This window comes from Urocampus carinirostris, chromosome 1, assembly GCF_059441175.1.
Source record: "Urocampus carinirostris isolate Australia breed hairy pipefish chromosome 1, RoL_Ucar_1.0, whole genome shotgun sequence".
Taxonomy (NCBI): Eukaryota; Metazoa; Chordata; class Actinopteri; order Syngnathiformes; family Syngnathidae; genus Urocampus; species Urocampus carinirostris.
In genome coordinates, this window is record NC_142349.1 from 56,281,755 (window position 1) to 56,307,064 (window position 25,310).

The following is a 25,310-nucleotide window of genomic DNA, read 5'->3' on the forward strand; positions in this document are numbered from 1 at the left end:
GAATCCTACTCCGTCAAGCTCCTCCCACTTCCCCTCTTCAACGCACGCGACCCTCCCCCCATTTCAACCAGGGACACCCCCACAGCCGCGTCGCCATTGGCCACACCGAGGAAGACTCCACATGATTGGACGACATCCTTGCGGGGATGTCGCGATTGGGCGAGTGACGGGGGTTCTCGTTTCCGTGGGACGGTTGCCGTGGTGCCCAGGAAGATCTGTATGTGACGTCCCCCGCCAATCTCAGCCTTTCGCATCCGGACTCCAATGGACTCGGAGAGAAAAAAAAACCTCAGCAACCTGTTATGGGTTCACGCCTCAGCAATGTCGGAGAGGATCCCTCGATGCAAAACACATTTTGTTCCGCTCGTTTTATTTTCCATTAGTGGATGTGGAGCTTCTTTTAATGAGGCTTTTGTTTTGATCCATGGCCAAATGAGCATGCTGTGTTTATTCTGCTCAAACAGACAGACTTTCTAGATCTCAATGATGCCCCCTCAGTTTCCCCCCAAAATATGTAGGGTTTAATTAGTGGTTTGCCTCAAACTATCCAATGTCGAAAAAATGTCAAGACTCTTATGCCGGCTTGACAGATGACTGGCTGGGCCCCCCCCAAACATCCACCATCTGTTAGCACAAAGCTAGCCAATGTAGCCCCCACTAAACAGGATATATCTAAATATTGACAAGAAATCTATTTACCACCAGTCCAGTTCTTGATTTAAACTTCAAGCATTCATTTGGTGGAAAAAATCACAATTTTGCTGTCATTTTTGAGCAAGATCATTTTTCATACCGATCCATGTTTTAATTAATTCTCATTAATATTGGTAACTGGAGGGCAGCACGGCGGCGCAGTGGTTAGCGCGTGTGCGGCACAGTTCTGGGGTCTTGAGATCAAACCTCCTGTGTGGAGTTTGCATGTTCTCCCCGTGCTTGCGTGTGTTTCCTCCGGGCACTCCGGTTTCCTCCCGCATTCCAAAAACATGCATGTTGAGTTAATTGGCGGGTTCAAATTGTCCCTAGGTGTGTATGAGCAAGTGAGTTGTCGGTCTTTGTGTGTGTGCCCTGCGACTGGCTGGCAACCAGTTCAGGGTGTCCCCTGCCCACTGGCTGATGATTGCTGGGATGGGCTCAAGCACCCCCGCGACCCTACTGAGGATAAGCGGTGCAGATAATGCATGGATGGATGGGTGGATTTGGAACTAGATTGATATAATTATGAATGGAATGGAAAATGTTAGTGGCATCTACAAAAGTAACCAATTATAAGTCTTGAAACATGAAATATCTCGTTAAGAAATAAATTGCTCTGGACCTCATCCAAGTGTTCAATCTCGAAAGATTTTTAAGGTCATGACTGGTCACATAGTCTTATTTTAGTAATTGGAGTAAAGACCGAGGAGTTCAGATATATCCAGGTTTTCATGTGTTCCTCTTTCACCTTTTTGAGTTTTTCCTTGCCCTCTTGTAGGTTACAGATCAGGGGATTGTCAGGTTTTCAATGTAAATCTCTTGAGTTTCCGTCTCAAGGTAATCAGCTTGTTTTTATATTACTAAATATAAAAACAATGTTTCTCATACACACACACACATAAAGTAACGTTTCAACAATGAGTGTAATTATATCTCTTGTACGTTTATCAATCTTGTATTCTTTTATTTTGAAGTCGTGTTCTTGTCTGTACTGATTTCTCTGACGCAAAATAGACCTCTCTGTTTGGGACCTCAGCCAGGAAGGACGTAAGTTCTTTGCTTCCACCATCATGTAGAATTAAACTATATACATGTATTTTATCTGTGCAAATGTAGCCACTCAAAAGTCTTAATAATGTCAATCTCTGACAGGGATGCTTGCCTGTGCAGCCCTTCGAGACTTTTTGTGATTAAGGGCTATGTAAATGAATATGGCTCGACTTGGTACTTTGATTCTGATTTTAGTATTGAACAAATGCAAAGGAGATTGCCTGAGAGCTACTATCTGTTACTAATTAGCGCGAAGGGCTACCAGTTTGATATGTATTTCTAAAATAACATGTAAACTATGTTATTACTGTAATACTATGTTAATATCAGGTTGTCATTATTAGAGGTATGGGTTCAACATTATACCAGTTAGAGGTCACATTCTCCCTACAATCACATGATACATTTTGGTCCGCAGACTACCCAGTGGTGGTCTTGGGAACTACTACGTTAGAGACCCCTGGTTTTCGTCATTGTTACTATCGGCCCATCCTGTTGGTGTTTCTTGATATCCTTATCCTTTAGGGTGGATTTGCTTTTAGGAGATTTTAAAAAATGGCTCAGGGGGGTGGGCGGTCTGCTCTTAGTACAGGTTTGAATTTCTTGTCAGAGCTTTGGACCCTCTTCTGTTCTCCTTGCAAGTTCCAAATCAAATGCTGTCTTCTTTTCTTATTTTGAGTGTCTACTATACTATTAACAGTGTCGCGTTGGCAGATAATTTCAAGTACTGTAATCCTTTGGTTTTGGTGCCCATTAAACCTAATAAACATTCTCAATATGTGAAAATACGCTAATTAGCGCTTTGTACTTAGCGGCCTCAGTGCCTTGTTTGTTGAAAAAAATATTCTGCAATCAATTATCACCGATCACATATTGCTCCAATCAGGAGATGTCACATTGCATTTGTTTATCAAGCCTTTTTTGCGGTTCTCTGCATTAAAAAGTGTACTCCACTTATGCATGGATCCACAATCTATTATCCCTGACCACATATTGATGAGAATGAGGACTGGCAGAGTGTACTTTTGTCGGGCCTGGTGGTCTCTTTTTTTTATTTGTTTTTTTTGCTGTTACTGTATTTCCACCAAAATGTGAACTGCACTTGGGCGGCTAAGATCCATTATTTATAATCGCAATAATACTGTTTTGAGCGGGGTTCAAAAGAAGGCTCTTTTGTCGGGGTTGCCTGTTCTGTCCTGACATACATGAAATGCAGAGTTGTGCATTTTGTTCCTGTTCGGGCTGCTGAAGCATTCCATTGTTTTTCGCTTTAAATGAACTGAGCTGTTTTGCCTACGATCCATTATCCGCCGTCAACTATTGCTAAGAGTTGTGGCTGTGAGCAAATTTGTGTCATATGTGTTGGCATTCTGGTATTCTTTTCCGTTTCTTTCCACCTAAAATGAATATACCTATGCTGCCGCGATCCTTTATTCCAGCTTAACCATTGATTTGAGCATGACCAGCAGAGGACATGATGAAGATGGGGAAGGGCGGTGCTACTTCACAGATTTGTGCATATCGTGGGGGATTCTGGTCCCCATTGACCATAATGAACAAGGGCGTTATTTTTTTTATATGTTTGACTGATATTCTTTGAATATATGTCATATTTATCTCATGGGAGATAAATTTAAGGTCACAAAGTATTGTGTAATGAAGTATTCTGCAACTTGAAAACGGCTATTGATTTTCCATCAATAGATAAAGACAATTTTCTAATTTAAAATTGCAAGATGTTGTCTAAATTTCTCTTTTGTAACAGGAATTGTGCTATGTTATATATTAGCTCAGGAGGTAGAGCACTCGTCTTGGGATCAAGAGGTCGCAGGTTTAATTCCCGGCTCGTCCGTGTTATATGTCGAAGTGTCCTTGGGCAAGACACTGAACCCCTAATGCCCCCAATAAGCTGGTAGGCGCCTTGGATGGCTGCATAGCCGCTATTGGTGTGTGAGTGTGTGTGTGTGTGAATGGATAAGTGTGAAGCACATTGTAAAGCGCTTTGGGAGGTCTTGATTGACTTGGTAAAGCGCTATATAAATGCAGACCATTTACCATTTAGTTTTGCACCCTAATTTTTAACTTTTACTAAGTGACAATAATATTTACGTATGTTCGGTACCGCAAATCTACACAGACTGATACCAACATTTTAATCTTGATGCTGATACCACATACCAATACCAATAATATAATAAATGTCCTTCCCTCTGCCAAAGAGTAATATTTTCAACGATATCAATCTGAATTACAGCATATGTTTTATTCATTTTGCTCCAAACGAGACTTTTTATCTAATGGTGTGTTTTTCCAACTGACTGTCCGGCTAGATGTAATGTCATTGTGGAGGAGTTGAAGAGGGCACCTCAGAGGGGATCTAAAAATAGCAATGCTTGGGTGTCAAGTGCCACCCCCACTCACCATCACATTTGTCCCCCCGGCAGGCGGACGAGGGGCTGTGGTCCACCGCCTCGGACGACATGCTCAGCTTGGTGGCTGGGTCCCTCCTGGGCTTGGGTGGGGGCTGCTTCCTGGAGGTGGGACTCCCTACTTCATCGTCACCTCCGTTGCCACCCACCGAGTGCAGGGACTGGGAGCGCACAGAGAAGCCCTGCCCGCAGGCCAGAGTGTGCGGGTGGGGAGCCGGCGTGCGGTCCCCAGGGTCCGGCATGCTAATGGAGCCCATACGTAAGTGCTTGCCTTCGCTGGCGATCCCTTCGCCCGTCCTGTGTGGAAGTGCAGAAGTTTTAGTAGTGTACATGCAAAGGTCATCAAAAGTTCACATGTTTAAATTTACGGTGGATATAATAATAATTTATAATAATAATACATGTCCAGTCCCCTATTAAAGTTTACTAGAAAGCCCTCCGACCACCCAGATGATGACTGGAAGAATGTTTGTATTTGCATTTCCCGTTTATTTATTTTCAATCACTTTGTATCAAATGTCACATCACAAAATGAGCTAATCACCTGAAAAGAAAAAAGGTTGACAGGTTAAAGCCAAAGGCTTAGAAGAGCCCCATCACCCAAATAACTTTGGACGCGTTTTACATAAATCATATGAACAAATTATCATCTTACATCTTGACAATAAGTTGTTAATCAATTTAAAAACGATCACAGTGTTTGAATCACTAATATATAATATATTTATAGAAATACATGTATGTATATATATATATATATATATATATATAATATATATATATATATATATATATATATATATATATATATATATATATATATAACACATTATATTTCAGCTGTCTCCAACCTTTTTCAAGCTAAGGGCTACTTTTTGTTACTAATTAGCGCAAAGAACACCCAGTTGTATATGCATTTTATTTAAAAAAAAAACATATGTTATTACTATGTTGTTACTACGTAATAACCAGGTTGATTACCGGAACTAGGGTTAAATAGACTCAGTCAGCCACTAAAAAATATATTTTACAACAAAATTAAAATCTTCCAGCACTGGTGAGCTATTTTCAGAAACATTTTCACAGGTACCCCAGCTGCCCCTAGGAGGCACCATGCTCAGTATTTTACATTTTCATAGAACCTTTCTCATCCTTCACCTCCTTACTCTTTTATAGAGGTAAGATATTAAGCCTGAGCTCAAACCCGATTTGAGCCCAGACCGAAACTCGGGTCGGGCCCAAAATGTCAATCATTAGTCCGGGTTTGGCTGTGGTCAGGGGTGTTTTTCTGTATATATATATATATATATATATATATATATATATATATATATATATATATATATATATATATATATATATATATATATATCCATCCATCCATCCATCCATTGTCTTCCGCTTATCCGAGATCGGGTCGCGGGGGCAGCAGCGTTAAAAGGGAAGCCCAGACGTCCCTATCCCCAGCCACTTCCTCCAGCTCATCCGACGGGACCCCGAGGCGTTCCCAAGCCAGCCGAGAGACATAGTCTCTCCAACGTGTCCTGGGCCGCCCCCGGGGCCTCCTGCCGGTGGGACATGCCTGGAACACCTCCCGAGGGAGGCGTCCAGGAGGCATCCTTATTAGATGCCCGAGCCACCTCAACTGGCTCCTCTCAACGCGGAGGAGCAGTGGCTCTACTCCGAGTCCCTCCCGGATGACTGAGCTTCTCACCCTATCTCTAAGGGAGAACCCAGCCACCCTGCGGAGGAAACTCATTTCGGCCGCTTGTATCCGGGATCGAGTTCTTTCGGTCATGACCCAAAGTTCATGACCATAGGTGAGGGTAGGAACGTAGATGGACTGGTAGATCGAGAGCTTTGCCTTTCGGCTCAGCTCCCTCTTCACCACGACAGACCGGTACAGGGTATATATATATATATATATATATATATATATATATATATATATATGTATATATATATGTATATATGTATATATATATGTATATATGTATATATATATGTATATATATATATATATATATATATGTATATATATATATATATATATGTATATGTATATATATATATATATATATATGTGTGTGTGTGTGTGTGTGTGTTGCTCGGTCTCTCTCCCTCGCTGTCTGTCTCTCTTTCCATCTTTCTGTCTTTATCCCGGTCTCTTTATTTCTTTGTCGCTTTCTCTCTGTCTGTCTTGCTTTCTATCTCTCCCTCTGTTTTGCTCTCTTGCACGCTCATTCTCCTTATTTTTCTTTATGTTCTCTTTCTCCCTATTACTGTCTATCCCTATTTATCCCCATCTCCTTCTTTCCTCTCCCTCTGTCTTTCTGCCTCTATCTTGTCCTTCCCCTATATTTCTATTTCACCTCATTTGTACCCCTCTCTCCCTACTTCAGTCTCTCCCATCTTTCCCCATTTATTTGTTCTGCATTTATCTCTATTCAGTCTCTCTTTCTCTTTTTCTTTCTATATCTCTCACCCCCACCCCCACCTTCCCCCCTTCTGTCTGCACAGAATGTTACATCAATGTTAAAAGCTGCGCAATTGCCGCCTAAAAAACGGAGTGTTCTTTCAGGGCATCACATCGATTAGTCTTTAACTTCTGGAAAGGACCCACAACGCTCGCATTATGGTCGCCATGGCAGCGTGTACACAATCAACCATTAATAATGCGCCACTGGTCTAATGACTTCTGAGCGGAGCCCGCTAATTAATGTCATTCACGAGAGGAACTTGGAGGTAAACATAATGGAAATTGCATTTATGATAATTGATTTGACGTAATTAAAAATAGAAAGCAGGTGAAACAAAAAGAAAGAATGATCAAAATACAAAAAATGGTTAATTAAAAAATGCAATGAATCAGATTTCAAATGTTTCACATGTATGTTTTCTGACTTTGCTTACTACTATCCCCCAGGCCAGCTGCTGCACTGAAGGTGCACGGTGGGCTTTGGTCCAAAGTGTAATCTGCCTGGCAACACTGTACCCATAGTAACAGGATACAAGAGGCAGACACAATAATAAAGTGCACGTGCACGGAGAGAGGAGGCGGAGCCTGGAGAACACATTGCGCTTATGTCAGGTTCATGTGTTGCAATGTTTGTTTTTTCTCTCACGATTCTTAACATTTTTTTAGCACATTTCTGCCCTGGAAACCGAGATTTTAGGAAATGCATTTGTTTTCCGGCCAAGGTTTAATTTTGATACCATCTGTCCTTGTTATTAGTTCAATTGCAACTACCGGTACTTTACAAATATTTGCAAGGCATCAATTATTTGCATATTCATTATTTGCAAAGACACTAGCATTTGTGGCTATTCTCAACACTACTAGCAGTAATAGTTAGTAAGTAAAAGTGCCATCAGGTCTGTCGTTCTGTCTCTCGCTCTTTTTCTTTCTCTTTTTCTATTTTGTGCTCTTTTCATTTTTGTTTCACTCTCTTTGTATATCTCTTTGTCTTTCCAGATCTATTTTTATATTGCTTTTTTCTTTTCTCTCATTCTATCTCTCATTCTCTCTCTCATTCTCTCTCTCTTACTCTCTTTCTCTCTCTCTCTCGCTGTCTTTCTGTGTCTCTCTCTTTGTGTCTCTGTCTCTCTCTGTCTGTTGCTCTCGCTCTCTCGCTCGTCTTTTACTCAGTCTCTCTCGCTCTCTCGCTCGTCTTTTACTCAGTCTCTTTTTTTCTTTGTTTTTTTTCCCTCCAAAGGCATTATCAGGGGGAGCAGACATACTCTGCCCACCCAAAGAAAATTGGATGTGGTAATGAGGGCAGTCTGTGCAGCGCATGCAATCCTGTTCATATATCGCTATATTGCGTGCATTTTGGAATAACATGAATTAATCTGTGGGATAGAGTGAGTGTTTTTGCTAGCTTCCATTTGTTTGAAACAATGGATATATGTAAGTTGCTTAAAGAAACATTTTCAGACTTGGTCACAAGCCCAGATGTTGTCGGTTGAACAAGAGAAGGAAGAAAAGTGTCCGAACCGGAGGACAGGGCTGCCCCAACTCAGAGTAGGTGCCGCCTGTTGTAGTGATGGTAATTTTGTTCTCTTTTTAGAGAAGTGTCTCTTTCTGCCCGGCTTACTAAATGAGCAGGATCTTTCGGCCAGGAAAAAAGAAACAAAAATAAGAAAAAAAGATGAATAATAAGGACGGAAAAAGCAAGGAATGAAGAAGAAACGAGGTTTTGGGGGTCACTTTGAAGAGTATATTATATATGTGAAAACAAAGCTCAACCCCCCAAATCAAACTCATTGACATTATTGTGTTTGTATGACTGTGCATTAAAAAAAAGATGATATGGCATCCATAAAAAACGGCAGGAGTGGTTTCACTCGGGGTCGACGTGTTGATCCGATTGGCCGTGGGCTGTTCCAGCTGTCACCAGGCAGAAACACTTCTCCTGCATTGGTGCTCACATTTAATAGCTAACCGTTTCCTCCCCTCCACTCTCGCCCGCATACTTCTTCGAAACCCGTTTTTGTTTTTTTTCTCAAATGCTTTCTATCTTTTTCTCTCGGTTTGCCAAACGCATCATTTTCCCCTCACACGTGCGTTTGCATGTGTGAACACGCTCATTCATTGTCAGTCCCCCCAAAAAACAACAGGATTTATGGAGGGTGAGGGCGCGAGGGTCATTTAATCGACCTACATACGCCTCATGAAAAATCCATTTCATATTTTGGACTCCGCCTCTCGTGACTGCTGAATATTTTATTAGGGGGGCAACAGTTGAAAGTCGGGCAGCGGGACGGGCATCGTCTCGTCCCGGGAAAAGTCACCCAATTGATTCGCTGTCCTCCACCACTTGAGTAAATGGATGCAAGACTTTACAGTTGTTGATGAGACTATTAATGTCAGATGCTAAGGGGCATTATCTGGATCATCGCATGATCTCACAAACTGTCGTCTATGGCACATTAAACACGAATGTGAAAAAACATTGTTTTGAATGAATGAATTTAAAGGGGCCGTGTATTAGTAGTATTTAGTATTTAGTGCCTCCTACTGGTACAAATACACTTTTGTCCAGTAAAAAAAAACGTTGATTTGAATACTGGACATAAATACAATATTATATGTATTAGCCCTCACTCATACCAGCAACACAGTTGCATTGAGATGTCAGATTTGATTTACAGTATATCTATCTTACTCTGTTTCACTATTGTTGTCTTTATCTATCTTTCCGTAGTTAGTTATATCCAGGGTTTGGTAGGGTTACTTTAACTGGATTACTTTCAATTACTTTTGGATTACTCCAATACCAAATATGCTAATAAAAGACAAAAGAAACTAAATATGAATAAAATCACTAAATTTTTTGCAGGCTTAGGGAGTAACGGAATACATGGAACGGCAAAAATGATGTAGGCAAGCTGTTTGGATGGATTTTCATTTTGTTTCTGTCGCATTTTATGTTAGTTTTGCCGGAGATCAAAGCGATCAAAGCCAGGAGAGAAAGCTTACCACGTGTTGTGAGTCATCGTTTTATTCATATTTAGTTTCTTTTGTCTTTTATTAGCATATTTGGTATTGGAGTAATCCAAAAGTAATTGAAAGTATTCAAGTTAAAGTAACCCTACCCAACACTGGTTATATCTATATCTCTTTTATCGCCATATCATTTTCTATACTTTTCTATCCCTATCTTCCTGTCTTTCATCCCTTTTTTATAGATTTATATCTTCCCTAAATATTTCTATTTTTTACCATACTTTGCTATCTTATTTGCTTATTTCTATATTTTCATGTTACTCTCCCTCCTATTATATCTCATTTTATTTTTATTGATCTTTCTAAATCTATATTTCTCTCTCTCTCGCTCTTATACAGTATATCTCTAATCCTTCAGTGTCTCATATTTTTCTTTAAATCATTTTTTCTATTCTCTATCCAATATTGTTGACCTCATGCGAAAATGTTTTTTTTTGAGAAAAAAATGATAAAAACTGTTATATATTAAAAACAATACTCACACTTAGTCTTATTCTTTTAATCAATCACATAATTAATTGCTGAAACAATCGCTAATTGGCAAATGATCAATTAAAACATGTTTCCATGTGATAGTGGCCTTACTGTTTACAGAGTTCTCATGCAATAACGGCCTTACCACAGGGGTCAGCAACCCAAAATGTTCAAAGAGCCATATAGGACGGAAAAAAAAAGTTGGTCTGCAAAAATGATATAAGCCTTGAATGCAACACCTCCTGCATGTATCTATATTACCCATATTAGCCTACTATCTTTAAGACTCAGTTGGACAAGGTGACTACTCTTTTGTGGGATATTACCTCAAGTTTAACATTACAATATACATTATTTACAGTATTTTACATTGCTTTGATCCATTTAGAGAACTGCAATGAAAAAATCCCATTTTTTTATGTCATTTCTATTTTGAGGATTCAAAAAAGAAAAAAATTAAACGTGCATTATGTGCTGCTTATCTTGGCAACAAAAAGAGTGCAATAAACTGCAGCATGCATTCATAAAAATAAAACAGCAGCCCTTTGAAAGGCTAAATAAAAAAAAATAATTCAAGTTTGATTCTTGTGCAAATGTCAGAAGTCAGTGGATAGGTAAAACACAGCAGCATCCTTTCCTTCTTATATCTAATCAACCCAACCATCCTTGGGCCTGACCAACAAAACAAAAATAAAATCCCAAACTGTCATTCAAAATATATCCTGACAAATATCAGAAACCATAATAAAAACATACTTTGTTACTAAAAAGTGCCTATGTCAAGATGTTATTCTTAACTGTTTAGTATAACTTCTCTGTTGAAATTGGGGGTGTAGCGAGAGGTTGAGTTATATTGTGATACTGCGCCTTTAAAAGGGGTGGAGCTTGCGCTACATTCGGCTCCAACACTGGCAACACAGGAGAGAAGAAAACAAGCAGAGGAGAAATGCGGCAAAGTACCGGTAGTGCGAATGTAATATTAATTCTACACATTTTTACAGCATTGAACAAGTTTTTGTGTCAAGTTTGTTCTACAAAAAGCATATGAAAAGAATAATATATTTCCTCCCGCATCTTTTTCAATTTGTAAACATTCTTGGAGCCACAGGTTGCCGATGCTGGCCTAACTGATATCTGATGAATATGTAGTAAACATTAACGAAAAAATACTGGATTCCAAAATATCGTATGCGATAATGGCCTTACAGTACAGTACCACAGTACAGACCTAATCACATTCTGGGTATGTAAGTAGTTAAGGCCCTTATCACAGGCCAACAGTTAAATCTCGCAACTTAGAATATAAAACATTCCAATATCAAAATGTTAATCAAAATATGAATACGTGAGATGGGTTTTCTACATCTCGGTATAAAAAACAAAAACAAAAATATTCTGTAGTGCCATTTTCATACGTGGTTAACTCTATCTTTCATCTTTATCTTATGGTATCTTTCCATCTTCATCTCTATATCTATCCTACCTCTTTCTATCTTTCTCATTTCCTTTCTGCATTTATCTTTCTATCTGTAAAATTCTGTAGTTCTATCTCTCTGTCCTTATTCATTTCTATCATTTTTAGCACTTCTATGTTTCCCTCTATTTCTAAATGTATCTTTCCATCTCTCTCGATCTGTCTTTATCCATTTCTATCTTTTTTGCATGTCTATGTTTCCCTCCATTTCTAAATTTTTCTATCTCTTTCCAAATGTGTCTTTATCTCACGCTACCTTTATATCTCTATTTCTGTCTATCTCCCTCTATAAATCTATTTCTCTTTTTTTCCTATCCGTGTCTTTGTCTCTTTGTGTCTATCCCTCTCTCTTGCCTCTATATATCTCTCACTCAAAATCTTACTCGCCTCCCAACATAGCCCAACCCATGCACCAAATCTTGACCTGATTTCACCTGGTCTAGATTCCCATCTATTTTCTCTCACAGAATTGAGGGGCGCCTCTGAGGACGTGTACTATCCTCCATCGCCTGGAATGGACGATGTAGTTTAACAAGGGAATGAAAACTGTTTCCTTTTTCTGTTTCTTTTTTGGAATAAGAGTACAATTGCAAGGTAGAGGCAACCCTCTTCTCTTAATTTTGTTTGACCTCCAACTGATTGCATCTTAGACTTCCCTTCCTTTCTTAATTCTAAAAGATCCCCCACCCCCAAAAATGGAGGACCACTGACCTCAATCCAAGTCCTAAATAAATCTAAAAGGGTGAAATGAATTATCCTCCTAGAAGATGGGTGAGCCTAGTCCTCCAAATGTGGCAAACTGCCTCCGGCACAGGGACCCTGCAGCCACTTGGCTCAATTTTTACAAGCTCTTCTGAATTTCTGGGAACCCATTGACGTTTCACCAGGACAATGGCTAGCATTTCATTCATACCATCACCCAACATATATAAGAATGCATTTCATGGTTTAATCTGCTATTTTCCCCCTTTTTTGTGGCAGTAAAAGTAAATCGGGTAGAAATAAACACAAAATGGGATTTAAGAATCCTTTTTTTTTTCACAGACAATTTTGTACAGAAACCGAAAACAAAATTTACTAAGAACATACTAAGCTACAAAAACACAGGCTTGACCATACAGCTCTGTGACATGTTGAAACACTAATTAGATCCAACTGAACAAAACAAGAAATATAGATTCCATAAATATTCCCATTTTTGAACAGGCCAACAACAAGGGTGCCATGATGACAATAACAAGAAATACAATGCTGGAACACTTACGAGCTCTAACATAACAAAACACAAATAAAAGAAAACAAAATAAAAAAAATAATGGAAAACTGACTAACTGAACGAAACATGAAAGTAGGACAGCGCAATATATGTACTCACACATGGGTAGACCAATATCGGTAGTGCCAAGGAGACAGACCATGAATCATAATGTTTGAAGAAAAACTGGGTCTAACTGGAAAAAACGTGTAAGACGCAGGATATGTGGGAGCGCAAGCTAGATCTAACTGAAGAAAATTGTAAATACTGATATTTTGGAACACACTCACTGAATAAAAATATGAAAGGAAGATGACAAGAAGGATTTACGCTTCTGTACAGATCATTGAGAGTGCCATGACGAGGAAACCATAAAATACAATCTAGGCACACTAACTTGCTGTGACTGAACTAAAAATGAAAGGAAGACAACACAGGGTATGTTAGAACACTAACTCTAAACAAACATGAATGTGGATGATGTAGAATATGTTGAAACACCAGCTCTAACTGGGACACAACCTTTCAATGAACAAAACATGACAGAATATTTCAAGATATTCTGCGTTTTCTAGTTTTAACTGAGCAAAACACAAATGAGAATACAGGGAAATGTTCGCATTAGAAGCACAATTATCTCTAACAGGACAAAATATTAAAGAGCAACACAGGATATGTTGGTACAACAACTAGTTCTAACTAAACAAAACACGAAAGGAGGACAATACAGAATATGGAGGGACACTGCCTCAAACTGAGCAAAACATTAAGGGAGAACAACATTTTATGCGTTGGAACACTAATGAGTTTTAACTGAACAAAACATTAAATCAAGAGGGTACAGGGAACATACATGTCAAGAGAACAACTACCACGAGATCTAACGTACCAAAACAAGATGGTAAGAATATGTTTGGCCACTAACTTACTGAACAAGTCATGAAAGAAGGACTATGAAGAATATATAAGGACAGAACTAAACACGATAATAATGGGGTTAGAGGCGATACACTCACACATGAAAACTACAATCAGCTCAAATAAGAGAAAAAAAAACAAGTTTTGGGACACACTAGCTGCAACGGAACAAACCATGAAAGTAAGATGATGAAGGCTGTACACCCTCGTGTTGATTGTTCAATAACAGGAGTTCCATGTCGGAAATACCACAAATCTGGCATACGAAAGGCATGATGGCGACGAGCAATCAGGAGAGATATATTGACCGTGAGGAAACAAGATGAAGAAAGAAACAATAATCCGACAGAGTTAAAGAAGATTGGAGTGCCCTTAAATACTCCCAATAAGACATCAAAGAGCAAAACCCCACTAAATGAACTAAAACACAGAGCATGACAGTAGAGAAAGTAAGGAACATCAAATCCTCACCACCTTCTTATGGCTTCCTCCTGTTTTCTCTTCTTGTCGTTTTTCTCCTGCAGGTATATCCTGTTCTTCTCATTCCTGGCGTGGTCCAGGTTCTGGGCCAGGAGGCCCTTGTAGGCCCTCAGACCGTTCTCCTCGACGTAGTGGAAGAAGCGGAGGGTTTCTTCCTCCTTGGCGCTCATCATCCTTCAAGCGAATCCGCTGCAAACGCAAAATCCCAAGATCCTTCTGTCAGGCGAGCTTTTTCAAGGTCAAAGTCGGTCAAAAGTCAAACAAGGATAGCTGTGTTATTTATAGATTTGTCTTTTTTTATTTTTACAGTTGCCTTTGAAATTTCGTGCTAGTACGAGTAAGTCCTCTGAGTTCGTGTGACAATTCATTCATATGCATTAGCCATAAGTAGAATAGAGCCCCAGGTTACAGCGTCCCTGCCTTACATCATTTTCACGTTATGATGCGGATTAAATGATTCGCCTTTCTTGTTTTCATTCATTCCAGGATCTCATGTGCTTCCGAAAGACTTAGCGAATTGGAGTTGCAATAATGTATACACGGACTATTGCAAACTACGGACTATTATTACACCATCCCCTGATCTAAAACCTACACGATGAAAAGGAAAAACTCAAAAACCTCAAAATGAGGAAAATGAAGAAACCTTGAGAAGGGACCGCACATGAGGTAATCCCCCCTTCCAGGATGAAAAGGCTGCAACGGATGTTGCAATAACAAATAACATATTCTAGTATGACTTTATGTTTTTAAATTGTGTTTTATCATTAAGATTTGTGTACTATCCATACAAACATTTTATTGACCTAGTTTAATCCTTCCTAATTCCTAATACTTCCTTTTTAAACACATTTCTTGCACATTTTTAAAATCATTAAATTTCTTTGAATTTAATTTCCATGTTTAAAAAAGACAAATTCAGAATTCAAGTTTTTAATACCAATAAAATGTTTCATGATTTTTTCTAACAACATAATGCTAATTTTTAATAGTATTTTTAATTTAATTTCCATTGAATGTAATTTCCATGTAAAACATAAATAATTATACTTTAAAATCAATTACAATTTTTATCCAAATATTTTTTTTCTGAATTTTTATTAACAATTGATATTTGCTCATGTTATTTGATTTAATTCCCATCTTTAAAAAAAACCCACTCACAAAAATGTACTCTGAATTGTAACTCTATTGCACAAATTCATCAGAATGTATTAAATTTCCGTGATTGAAAAAACACAAAAAATAATACTTTTTTATTAATTCAATTTTGTATCCCAATCAAGTATTTCATGACTTATTTCTAAGAGCATCATATGCTTTTAAACAAGGTATATTTGAACTAAATTATTTTTTTTTAAATAATGTATTTTAATTTAATTTCCATCCTTTTATTTAACAAAAGTTTAACTTTTAAAGACAATATTTTCAATTCTCATCAAACTTTTTATTATATTTTTAAGAACGTCATCATGTATTAAACTTTAATTTCAATTTTTTTTTAATGAAAAATATACTTTAAAATCAAAGTTCATATCTAATTAAATATTAAATTTTTTACTAAGAACATCTTAATTTTTGTATTCTCTTTAACAAAAACCCTATACTTACAAATCAATTTAAATTATTATCACAATTCCACATTCTGTTATATTATTTTTAAGTACGTCATGAATATTTTTAAACTTTAAAATATTCTACTTGCTGACACCATCTTCTGGCTGGAATCATCATTGCAGACTGTCAATCTGCTTGTCTGGCATGTGCACGTACGTTGCTATCTTAGATGTGCCCGAATAAACTCTTCATGTTTTTCGGAATTTGGGTTGGCTTTTCGACTGCATTTGAAGTCCTTTTCTTACTTTCACCATTTTACTGCCGGAAACAGGAAACCACAACCACTCGTGTGATATCACTATCCATCCCCCTAATCACCCTTACCACTCCTCCAGCATAATATGCAGCGTGGCCGGAACACTAAAAATAAAAGTAAGATGTGAGCAGATAAGCGTGGTGAAAACAAATTCTAAAGGCTCTTTGAACTCAGTCGTGCATTGTTTACACATCCTTAATAGGGAGAATATTTAGTTTTAGACTTTGTAAGGAGACTTCAAACTGCATACAGTACCCCACTTTAAAAATAAATCAAACAAATATATGTTTTTGAGAAAGTCAGATTTCATTTCAACATGACCGGGCCTTACTGCAATTGCAACCGAAAAAAACCCAAAACGTCATTGATTCCGATGAGAGAACGTAATACTCTCGGGAGCAACCCGCCCCGATTAATTTTTACTCGACTGCAGTGCGCGTTTTGTGCAACGTCTGGCTTTTGATGTCTAAAAAAAGCGTCTGAGCCGTTTCTTGCTATAAAAGACAATTACTGACAGTGTCAGCATCACACCAGAGGGGAAAAAAATAAAACGGACAACGTCTTGCATTTTTGACGATTCGCGTAGCTGCTAACGTTTAGAGTTCAGAGTACGACGCGAATGAGGTGGCTCGTGCTTTTATTATGTAGGTCAGCGTTTTCAGATGGCTCTTGGAATCGTAGTTGTTTATGTGAGAGGGAATCTGTGAGTGTGGAGGGGGCGGGGTCATGATAACTATGTACTACGTGCGTGGGGGCGTTGTGTGGGTATGCGGGGGGTATCGGGAGGGCAGCCAGATGGAGATTGCGGGCCAATTGGGAGAACGGCCATTGTCTGGTCTACCTTGTGTCTGTCTATGAATCAAATCCAGTGTGGCCACAAGGTCGCCAAGTTCATCTGTTTGGCGCTACGTTTTTTTGGCTGGCGTTCCAGAACAGCGAAGCAGTGCAAACCAGGTCACCCAAGCCCTAAAGATGTGGTGGGTTTTTATAGGGATGCATGAAAATTGGTTTTCCCCTACTGATAGCTGATAGAATGCTGCTTTTGGAGACTGATACCATTTACCAAAGGTTTTTTTTAAAAAATGCATGCCATATTATTTCTTTATTGAGTGTTTATTATCATATGCACAGTAAAGAACTAGGTGTCCATGGAATTCTTACTTTGCTGTCCAGACAGTTGCCAGTGTAAAAATAGGAACTTAAAAAATGATATACCTGTATACATAAAACAATATTCTGAAAATTAAAAGATAAAAATTCAAGATTAACTCGAGATGAGTTAAGGCAATAAAGATAAAAATAAAGATAAAACACACAATTAACTTAAGTGTGCGTGAGTAACTAAGTGTAGTCCAGTTGAAAGTGACTGTAGTTACTTAGAGAGTAAATAGTATTCTCTCCCTCTCTCCATCCACTCTTCATCTTCATCTCTCCCTATCCCTGTATCTCTCTCCTTCTTCCTGTCTTACATCTATCCATCTCCCTTGCTATATTTCTCCATCGTTATCCCTCTAACTCTCTCTAATATTCACATACAAAGACACTCAGGAGTGCACCAAAAAGAAAACCAAAACTCAAAAAACTCGTCAAAGTTTAGAAGTCTTTACAATCCCAACAGCTTTAGCCATGTGACATAATAGCCAAGCTTTCCAGTGCCTCACCCACATTACAGAGAGGTAGAGAGGAGAAAAGATCAAGTCATGCTTCAAAACTTCAGAAGCAATCTGCTAAACTCAATGTACTTGCTAAAGTTTAGAGGCCTAGATAAGTACACTTAGACACATCTCGAGCCATGCATCTGATTATGGCCAAGCTCTCCAGTGCCTCACCCATATTACAGAGAGGTAGAGAGGTGACACAACCGAGTTGTGCTACCACTCGTATGGAAAATCAAAATAAAATCTCACAATGAAAATAAATGCTTTGAACCCTTCTAACAAATAGTGCCCAATGACTGAATATTATAGCGTGGCAGAAAGCAACTATTATTTTCTTTTGTTCCTATCAGTACAATAACTGTGATATTTAGCCATTACCGGTTTGACAACTTATCGCCTGATATATTTTGTGCATTCCTAATATTTTCTATTCAAATGTTATAATTCACTTGTTAATGTCTATGGTTTGAAAATCAGCACCAGCTTAGGTATTCGAAATGAACCCTTAATTGCTAACTCATCACATTTGTATATTCAAGTGTTTTTTGTTTTTTTAGCATAAGAGATGGCTGAAGATGGTCTTTGGCGTCAGTTCCCTCTTCTGGATACTCCACCAATGAAGTCGTCTTATTGGAAAGGTAGAGGGGGGATATTGCCAACTTTTGCTACTACTGCTATGAAAAAAATTATCTACTCTACTAAATGTATTTGCTTGGAGTTCAGATCACATCTCAAGCCATTTTACTGATTATTCGCTCCCCAGTGCCCCACTGAAAATAAAGGGAGGTAGAAAGGAGACATGACCAAGTTGTGCTTCTACTAAATGAAATCTAAATATATCCTAATGAGGAACACATTTGCTCAGAATATTTCTTAAGTAGTGTCAGCTATTTGAGTATTAAAGCTTGGCCCAAGCCGAGGAGATTTTAGGTTCACAGCTTTGGGGGTGCTGAGCCTATAGTGTCAACATTGTTTTCATATTAACTTAAGTGATTTAGGATCATTCAACTCTTTCTCTTCAGGAGTATCACACCCCATTTGTGAACATCACATTACACTTTATGGTTAACAGAAACACTATCACTGCGCCATACCCAGTTTTTACTTGTTTCTTTCTACTTCGAGTGCACATACAGAAGAATAATTATGGAACTTATTAGACAATGATGAATTCTATTCAAAGCTTTATAATTCAACCCTGTTTAACATAACCACTTTATAACAAACGCTCACCATAATACACCCTAGCCTCTGCAGGCTCTGCCGCTATGCCGCAAGTGACGCTAGCCAGGAAAAAGAGGAGCGGGGAGGGAGAGTGGTGCTAGGACTGAACCATTTCAATGTAGTGTAATATTTCCGACACTGCGTTCTTCACATTTTTGTTCTGTTTCACTTCTTTTTTTAATCTAGTGTTTTTCCACCATATTTAAGCCTATCCGGTCCTTTATGAAGGAAAAGAGAGTTTTCAAAATGCTATCATTTGTGGGGTGGGCTTTGCCGCAAGTGACATTATTCGGGCGAAAGAGGAGCAGTTAGGTAGATGAGAACGGTGCTAAGAATCAAATGGACTGAACCATTTCAAGGCATTGGAGTATTGAATCGTTTCTTGTACATGATTCAATTGTTTGTTTGTACATGATTCAAATTGAATCGTTTCTCTGGCGCCGTCACGAATGGCAGCCACTCCAGCAGCTCCCGTGTTATTTTCGATTGTTCTCAGCTCAGGGATGCTGCTGGAAAAGTGAATTTCCCTTCGGGGATGAATAAAGTATCTATCTATCTATCTATCTATCTATCTATCTATTTCCGACGTTGCGTTGTTCACATATTTGTTTTGTTTTACTTTAAAAAAAATGTTTTTTAAGTCAAGCGTTTTACATCATTTTTAAGCCAATCCTGGGAAAAGGCCATCATTTTGGGGGGTGCTTGGGTTGAGCTTGGGGATACTTAAGTACCCCCAAAATCCGCTGGTGACGCCTATGGCCCCAAGTAAATGATGTTAGGGTATTATTTTTTTTATCAGGATGATAACGGTGACGTCATATTTGCCTGTTGTTGGTTTGATAACTTAGCCCAATTATTATCGTGCATCCCTAGTTTTTTATCAATATATTCCACCTTCATCTTATCATTGTCGCGCAGGCGCGTGGTTACATCCCAAAAAAAAAAGGATAGGTCCAATTCGCGAAGGGCACGAGTTCAATGTGTGAAGGATGCGTCGCAAGTTCAAACAGCCGAATTAAGCCCGTTTAATCCCCGTAAACCCGCGCCGATGCATCGCACCACAGTCAGCGTGTTTCCATCACGCCGGATTGTCCGCGTGCCGGAGCTCATCAATGTAAAATGCTCTCGTGATTTGCTCATCTCGATAAAACCTGCCCATTCGCCAACTCATTTACCTCGCTGCAACCTTATTCCATCCCCCACACTTCTCTCTCTCTTGTTCGGGGATTCGTAATAATTATTGGAACGATATTTATCGGACTGAAAATGGGGGTACCATGTTGCAATTATGAATCCAATAGTGGAAAATAATATACATATAATTGCTCGCTTAAATCCACAATGAGATACAAAAAGACACTTATTAACAAAGTTATGAACACGTATAAAATCTAAATTAAAATGTTTTCAGGCAATGAATCGAACCTCAAAGTCCTATATGAAATCATTCAGTGTACAGTAATGAAATAAAACATCCTTTTTTAATATGACTAATTGTCTTTATATATGAGTGTTCATTTATACATTTTGATAATTTTAAAGATCTAAAAGGTGGTGTCCATAATCTACTTGCTGATGCCATTCTCTAGCTGAAATCATCATTTTGTTGTTGCGCGTGAAAGTCTACGAAATTCTTAGACTGGCTCAAATTAACTATTCTTTTTAAAATTTTTTGGGGTGTGGGTTGCCTTTTGAACTGTATTTGAAACAGGTCTTTTCTTACTTTCACCATTTTCATCCTAGAATAAAAGAAAACCATGACTATGCCTGTGAAATCAATTTGGACCAGCTAATTAACCTAACATGCATGCTTTTTGAAATGTGGGAGGAAGCCAGAGTGCCCGGAGAAAACCCACGCAAGCATGGGTAGAACATGCAAACTCCACACAGAAAGGCTGGTTGCTGGAATTGAACCCATGACCTCAGAACTGTGCCGCGTACACGCTAACCACTGCTCTGCCATGCCGCCAATAATATATATATATATATATATATATATATATATATATATATATATATATATATATATATATATATATATATATATATATATATATATATATATATATATATATATATATATATATATATATATATATATATATATATATAATGACTGCCCCCAAAAAGGTCCATTTTTAGTTTGATTATTAACATTTTTTATATCTATATACTGCAAACAATATCTTTTTTCGGTATCGGTTTGAGGCAGGACGTTATTGATGGAAAAAGAAAGTTACCTTACATCCTCCAGCAAAAATGTAATATTCAGCAATTATATTTATATCCATGCCCAGCCCACAATATCAGATATTGATGTTAATCTTAGAAACCAGATAGTATAAATAGATAAAGTTGCTGTAAATCCCCAAATTACTTTAATCTTCTCATGATTCATAGATAGTGGCAGCAACAGTTTTAGCACAGATGTGTACTTGTATGTGCACTTTGCTGGAGATGTAAATGAAAGTGGCACGAGCTTTCTGTTTCCAGGCAACCGGGTGACAGGAGAGGGCCGGCGTGCAGATTTGGCAGACGCAACGTCAAAAAGATTGCAGGCCCGATAGCGGCGGATGCTCGCCGAAGCTCTCGGGCGTGCACCTGGCAGCCCGATTCAGTTGAGATGCTTTGCATTTATTGAAATTTGCTTCATGCAAACTTTTGTGGTTTTTAATAGGGACGTTTGAAACCACTGGATCACAGCACAATAAACCAACTTTTAGTCACTAATACTAAAGCCAATTTTATATTCTTATTTTTTATACAATAGAAACTCAGGTTAAGAGGTCCCTGACTTACGATATATTCATGTCACGATGCGTAATACACTGTTTTTCGGCCCTTTGTTAAAGCATTTTACTCAATATATAACATGGAAAACCAATGATTTTTGGTGTTTGGGCATATGACTGTACAAATTAAGTCTCATTCGTCTCTATAATACCTCTCTGCTGTAGGTTGGTGTCACATAAGATGCTGGTTTGCTATTGGGTCGCGGTGTCATGCCAATACACTGTTAGCTTAACTTTCTCTTACAATGCTTTTCTCTCTCTTGGTTCAGCTCAGAATCTCATACAAAAAAACTTTAATTTTCTTAGCTATGGGTCCCAAGACCTGCAGTGATGCTCAAGGGCGAAGCAAAAACATGATATCTATCGAAACAAAGCTTAGGATAATTAAAAAAATGGAAAGAAGGCACAAGCCTCCTTTCTCTCGCTTAGGAATTTGCCCGAACCATTTGACGATGTGGACAGTTAATAAGAAAAAGAGGCAATAGAAGCAGGGAAGTCTAGTAAGGGCATGCCAATCCTTGCAGATGGAACTTTTAATCTGCCTATCGTGAGACAAGGACATGACGCCACATAAAACTTCTAGGCATCAGTTACTTAGCCCATGTGACAAACAAAACAGTGCACAACACCATCAACTTTGAGCAGACTCTCTAGGGCATAGTCCAATGGGGTCAGGAGGAGAAGAAGACTGAAAAAGAACTGGGCCCAACTTTGCCACACCCCAAGAACAGGCCAGAAACCGTCAACAGTGGAAAAAGCTGTCCAGAGTTACATCCTCATTGATGCCACGACGACCAAGGTGGTTAAGGGTGAACTGTGATTCACAGTTTGACTTTTGCGTCCTTGGTGCATCGTGATGTCCTTTTTTTTTTTAGTTCTGGATTTTTGCGTATATGCGCTAATATGTTGTGTCCGCTTTTAGTTTTTGACATTAATTAAAGGATGATTTCATTTGTCACTTATAGTAAACGAAATACCATGCTATATCGCTCTTCAAAAGTGGGCTCCGTTGCTGCATCTTCTCTCTTAACATCTTGTGCTTGTACATGGTTTGCCCGAAGCATGGACTTACACTATATATCTATGTGTACAACGGTTGCATTTTTCCACGGAGGCAGAAAAATGGAAATGTATACTTTGCGTTATATACATATATATGAAAAGAACATTGTTATGTTAATTGATTCTATTTTTATAGATGAGTTAATTGAAAAAAACATATTTTTTACCCCATTGATGCTTTTGAATATCACCCCAATTACTCTGTAGCTTTTTATATATTATTTTTTGGGTTTAGGTTTTTCAACCTTTTTCAGCAAGTCTGAGTTAATGTGGCTTGAGTCTGGAAGTATCACATCGCTGTATCTGCCTTTAACCTTTGCTGGTTTCTAACCACTTGAGTCAGCTACAAGTGGAAAACATGCAGTGATGGCCAAATTTCCTATTGAGATTTAAACCAAAGAGCACAGAAAAAATTACACATATGGAAAAAAAAAATCAAATTTTTACAACTATCGCCCACCTCATTTCTAGATTTGAAATTTTATCCTAATTCTTTTTGTAGCTTTTATATATATAATATATATATAATTATTTTTTTTAGTTTAGCTTTTTTTCTTCAGAAGGCTGGGTGAACTAAGATGAAGTCTGGGTGTATCACACCTCTAAATCTGCCTTTCACCCCTGTTGGTTTCCTGACTAATTGTGTCAGCCAGGAGAGAATAAAACAGGGGAATGGCCAAAGATTTATACTTAAAAGCAAATAAAAAACACACATGCACGTCCCCGCCCTCGAAAAAACACAACATATTATTACAGTTATTGCCTACCCCATCTCCCATTTGAATATTACCCCAATTATTTTGTGCTTCAGAATGCTGAGTTGATGGATATGGATTGTGGAAATACCAAACTGCTTCATCAGCCTCTCACTTCTGCTGGTTTCCTGACTACTTGACTCAGCTAGGAGTGCAAAATACAGGGAAATGCCCAAAGTTGAATTGAGATTGATGCTTAAAAGCAAAAACACTTGCACACATGGGGAAAAAATAAGCAAAGATGGTATGAGAAATTATCTTGGACAAGATACACTGATCCCACAGAAACAAAAACATTTACATTTGTACTCACAGTGGCCCTGTGCCCTTGCCGGCGTTTTTCTCGGCGTATCTTCCGCCTTCACCCGGCGCCTCCAGCCCACGCTCTGACGTCTTCTGGAGCACCACTGCACGATTCCCCTTAAATCCCAAAACAAATCCATCCATGGTACGCTCCCTAGACGCCGTCCCCAAGGCTCAAGAGGAATTGGGCCATCGGGTACCGGGCCCGGCAAATTCCCCCGCCAGGTGCCGGCTTTTCTGATCGGTACATCGGTGGCGCGCTAGAGAAGCAAAGATGCGCCGGCGCTGCAGACCGCACCCGCCGTTGCCGCCGAAATCATCACACAAACACTCTCGCCTCCCTCAACTCTTCAAATCCTTTGATCCAAAACGGTACAAATTTCCTCCATCTGAATATTTTTTTCCCAGGCCAGAAATCCCGATGCACCGGTCGGTTCCTGGCAGGTCCGGATTGTGCGGGAAACGGATGACAGCGGGCTTCCCTTAGCGCTAGATCAAAACAAGGACACGCCCACCGTTTACCGTCGCCACCTTCCTCCACCGCGTCATGCTCGCCGGCGCCCCCTCCCTCGGTAACACTGTTTCCCTGTTGTTTTCTCCACGATACTGTATGTGTTTTTTTCTTGCCTTCAGCACCATGGAGAGATATCTTTCAGGAAAGGCGGGGTGAGGAAGGGGAGGTTTGCATCCTCCTCTGAGTGGAGGGAAGGGAAGCAGAGTGGGAGGAGCCAATTGGGTTGCCAGGGCGTGACCTCATTAGACTCAACCTCCTCTTCCCCCTGGCAACCACCGTTCAAACCCCCCCTTTTTCTTATTCCGCTGCCCCCCTTCTCCTTTACAACTGGTAAACAAGCCCCAGACACAAAAATACTTGCCAATGTGCCTGGTGCATTTGTTACATTCACCCTCCCAAAAAACAGCCCCCCCACCTCCCCGGCAAAAGATGCACGGAAAACACGTTCGTATTCCAATATTTTTGCATATGCAAACTAAACGAGACCAATAGGATTAAAGTAGGCATGCAGTTGAACCTGAGTTGCATGAACTATCTGGGGCCTGTCTGGGATGGAGGATGTGGGGTGGGGGGATCCATTTTTTTTGGCAGGGGGTAGTACAATATTTTGTTTGTTTACGTGGTGGGAATGCATGCTGCACAAGAGTGCAGGATGGGAGTGGAAAGGGGGCTGCACGAGGAGGGGGTCCTCGATGGGGTGGGCTGTACTGGGTCGGATTAACACAGTGGCCACAAAAGGATTAAGCAGAGATCTGTTGTTTTCATCAACCCTTGCCTCCATCTCCTTTTAACCTGGCCCTCTTTACTTTCCCACTAAGGTACTGCAATGCAAAAAAAAAAAAAATCT

At 39.2% G+C, this 25,310-nt stretch overlaps 1 protein-coding gene across 2 annotated transcripts in view; it reads right to left on the minus strand.

Annotated features, from left to right (window-relative positions):
- nyap2b (neuronal tyrosine-phosphorylated phosphoinositide-3-kinase adaptor 2b) overlaps positions 1-24,530 on the minus strand; it is a 45,556-nt gene extending 21,026 nt beyond the window's left edge. The window contains exons 1-3 of one of the 2 annotated variants that reach the window (XM_088346398.1): positions 23,960-24,530; positions 14,277-14,471; positions 4,165-4,469 (exon numbers count right to left, since the gene is read on the minus strand). In XM_088346398.1, the coding sequence (XP_088202524.1) occupies positions 4,165-4,469; positions 14,277-14,455 (484 nt within the window). In that variant the 5' untranslated portion in view covers positions 14,456-14,471; positions 23,960-24,530. Of the gene's footprint in view, positions 1-4,164; positions 4,470-14,273; positions 14,472-23,959 lie in introns of both variants that reach the window. The other variant, XM_088346389.1, reaches the window with a different exon arrangement.
- Positions 24,531-25,310: the final 780 nt, after the last annotated feature.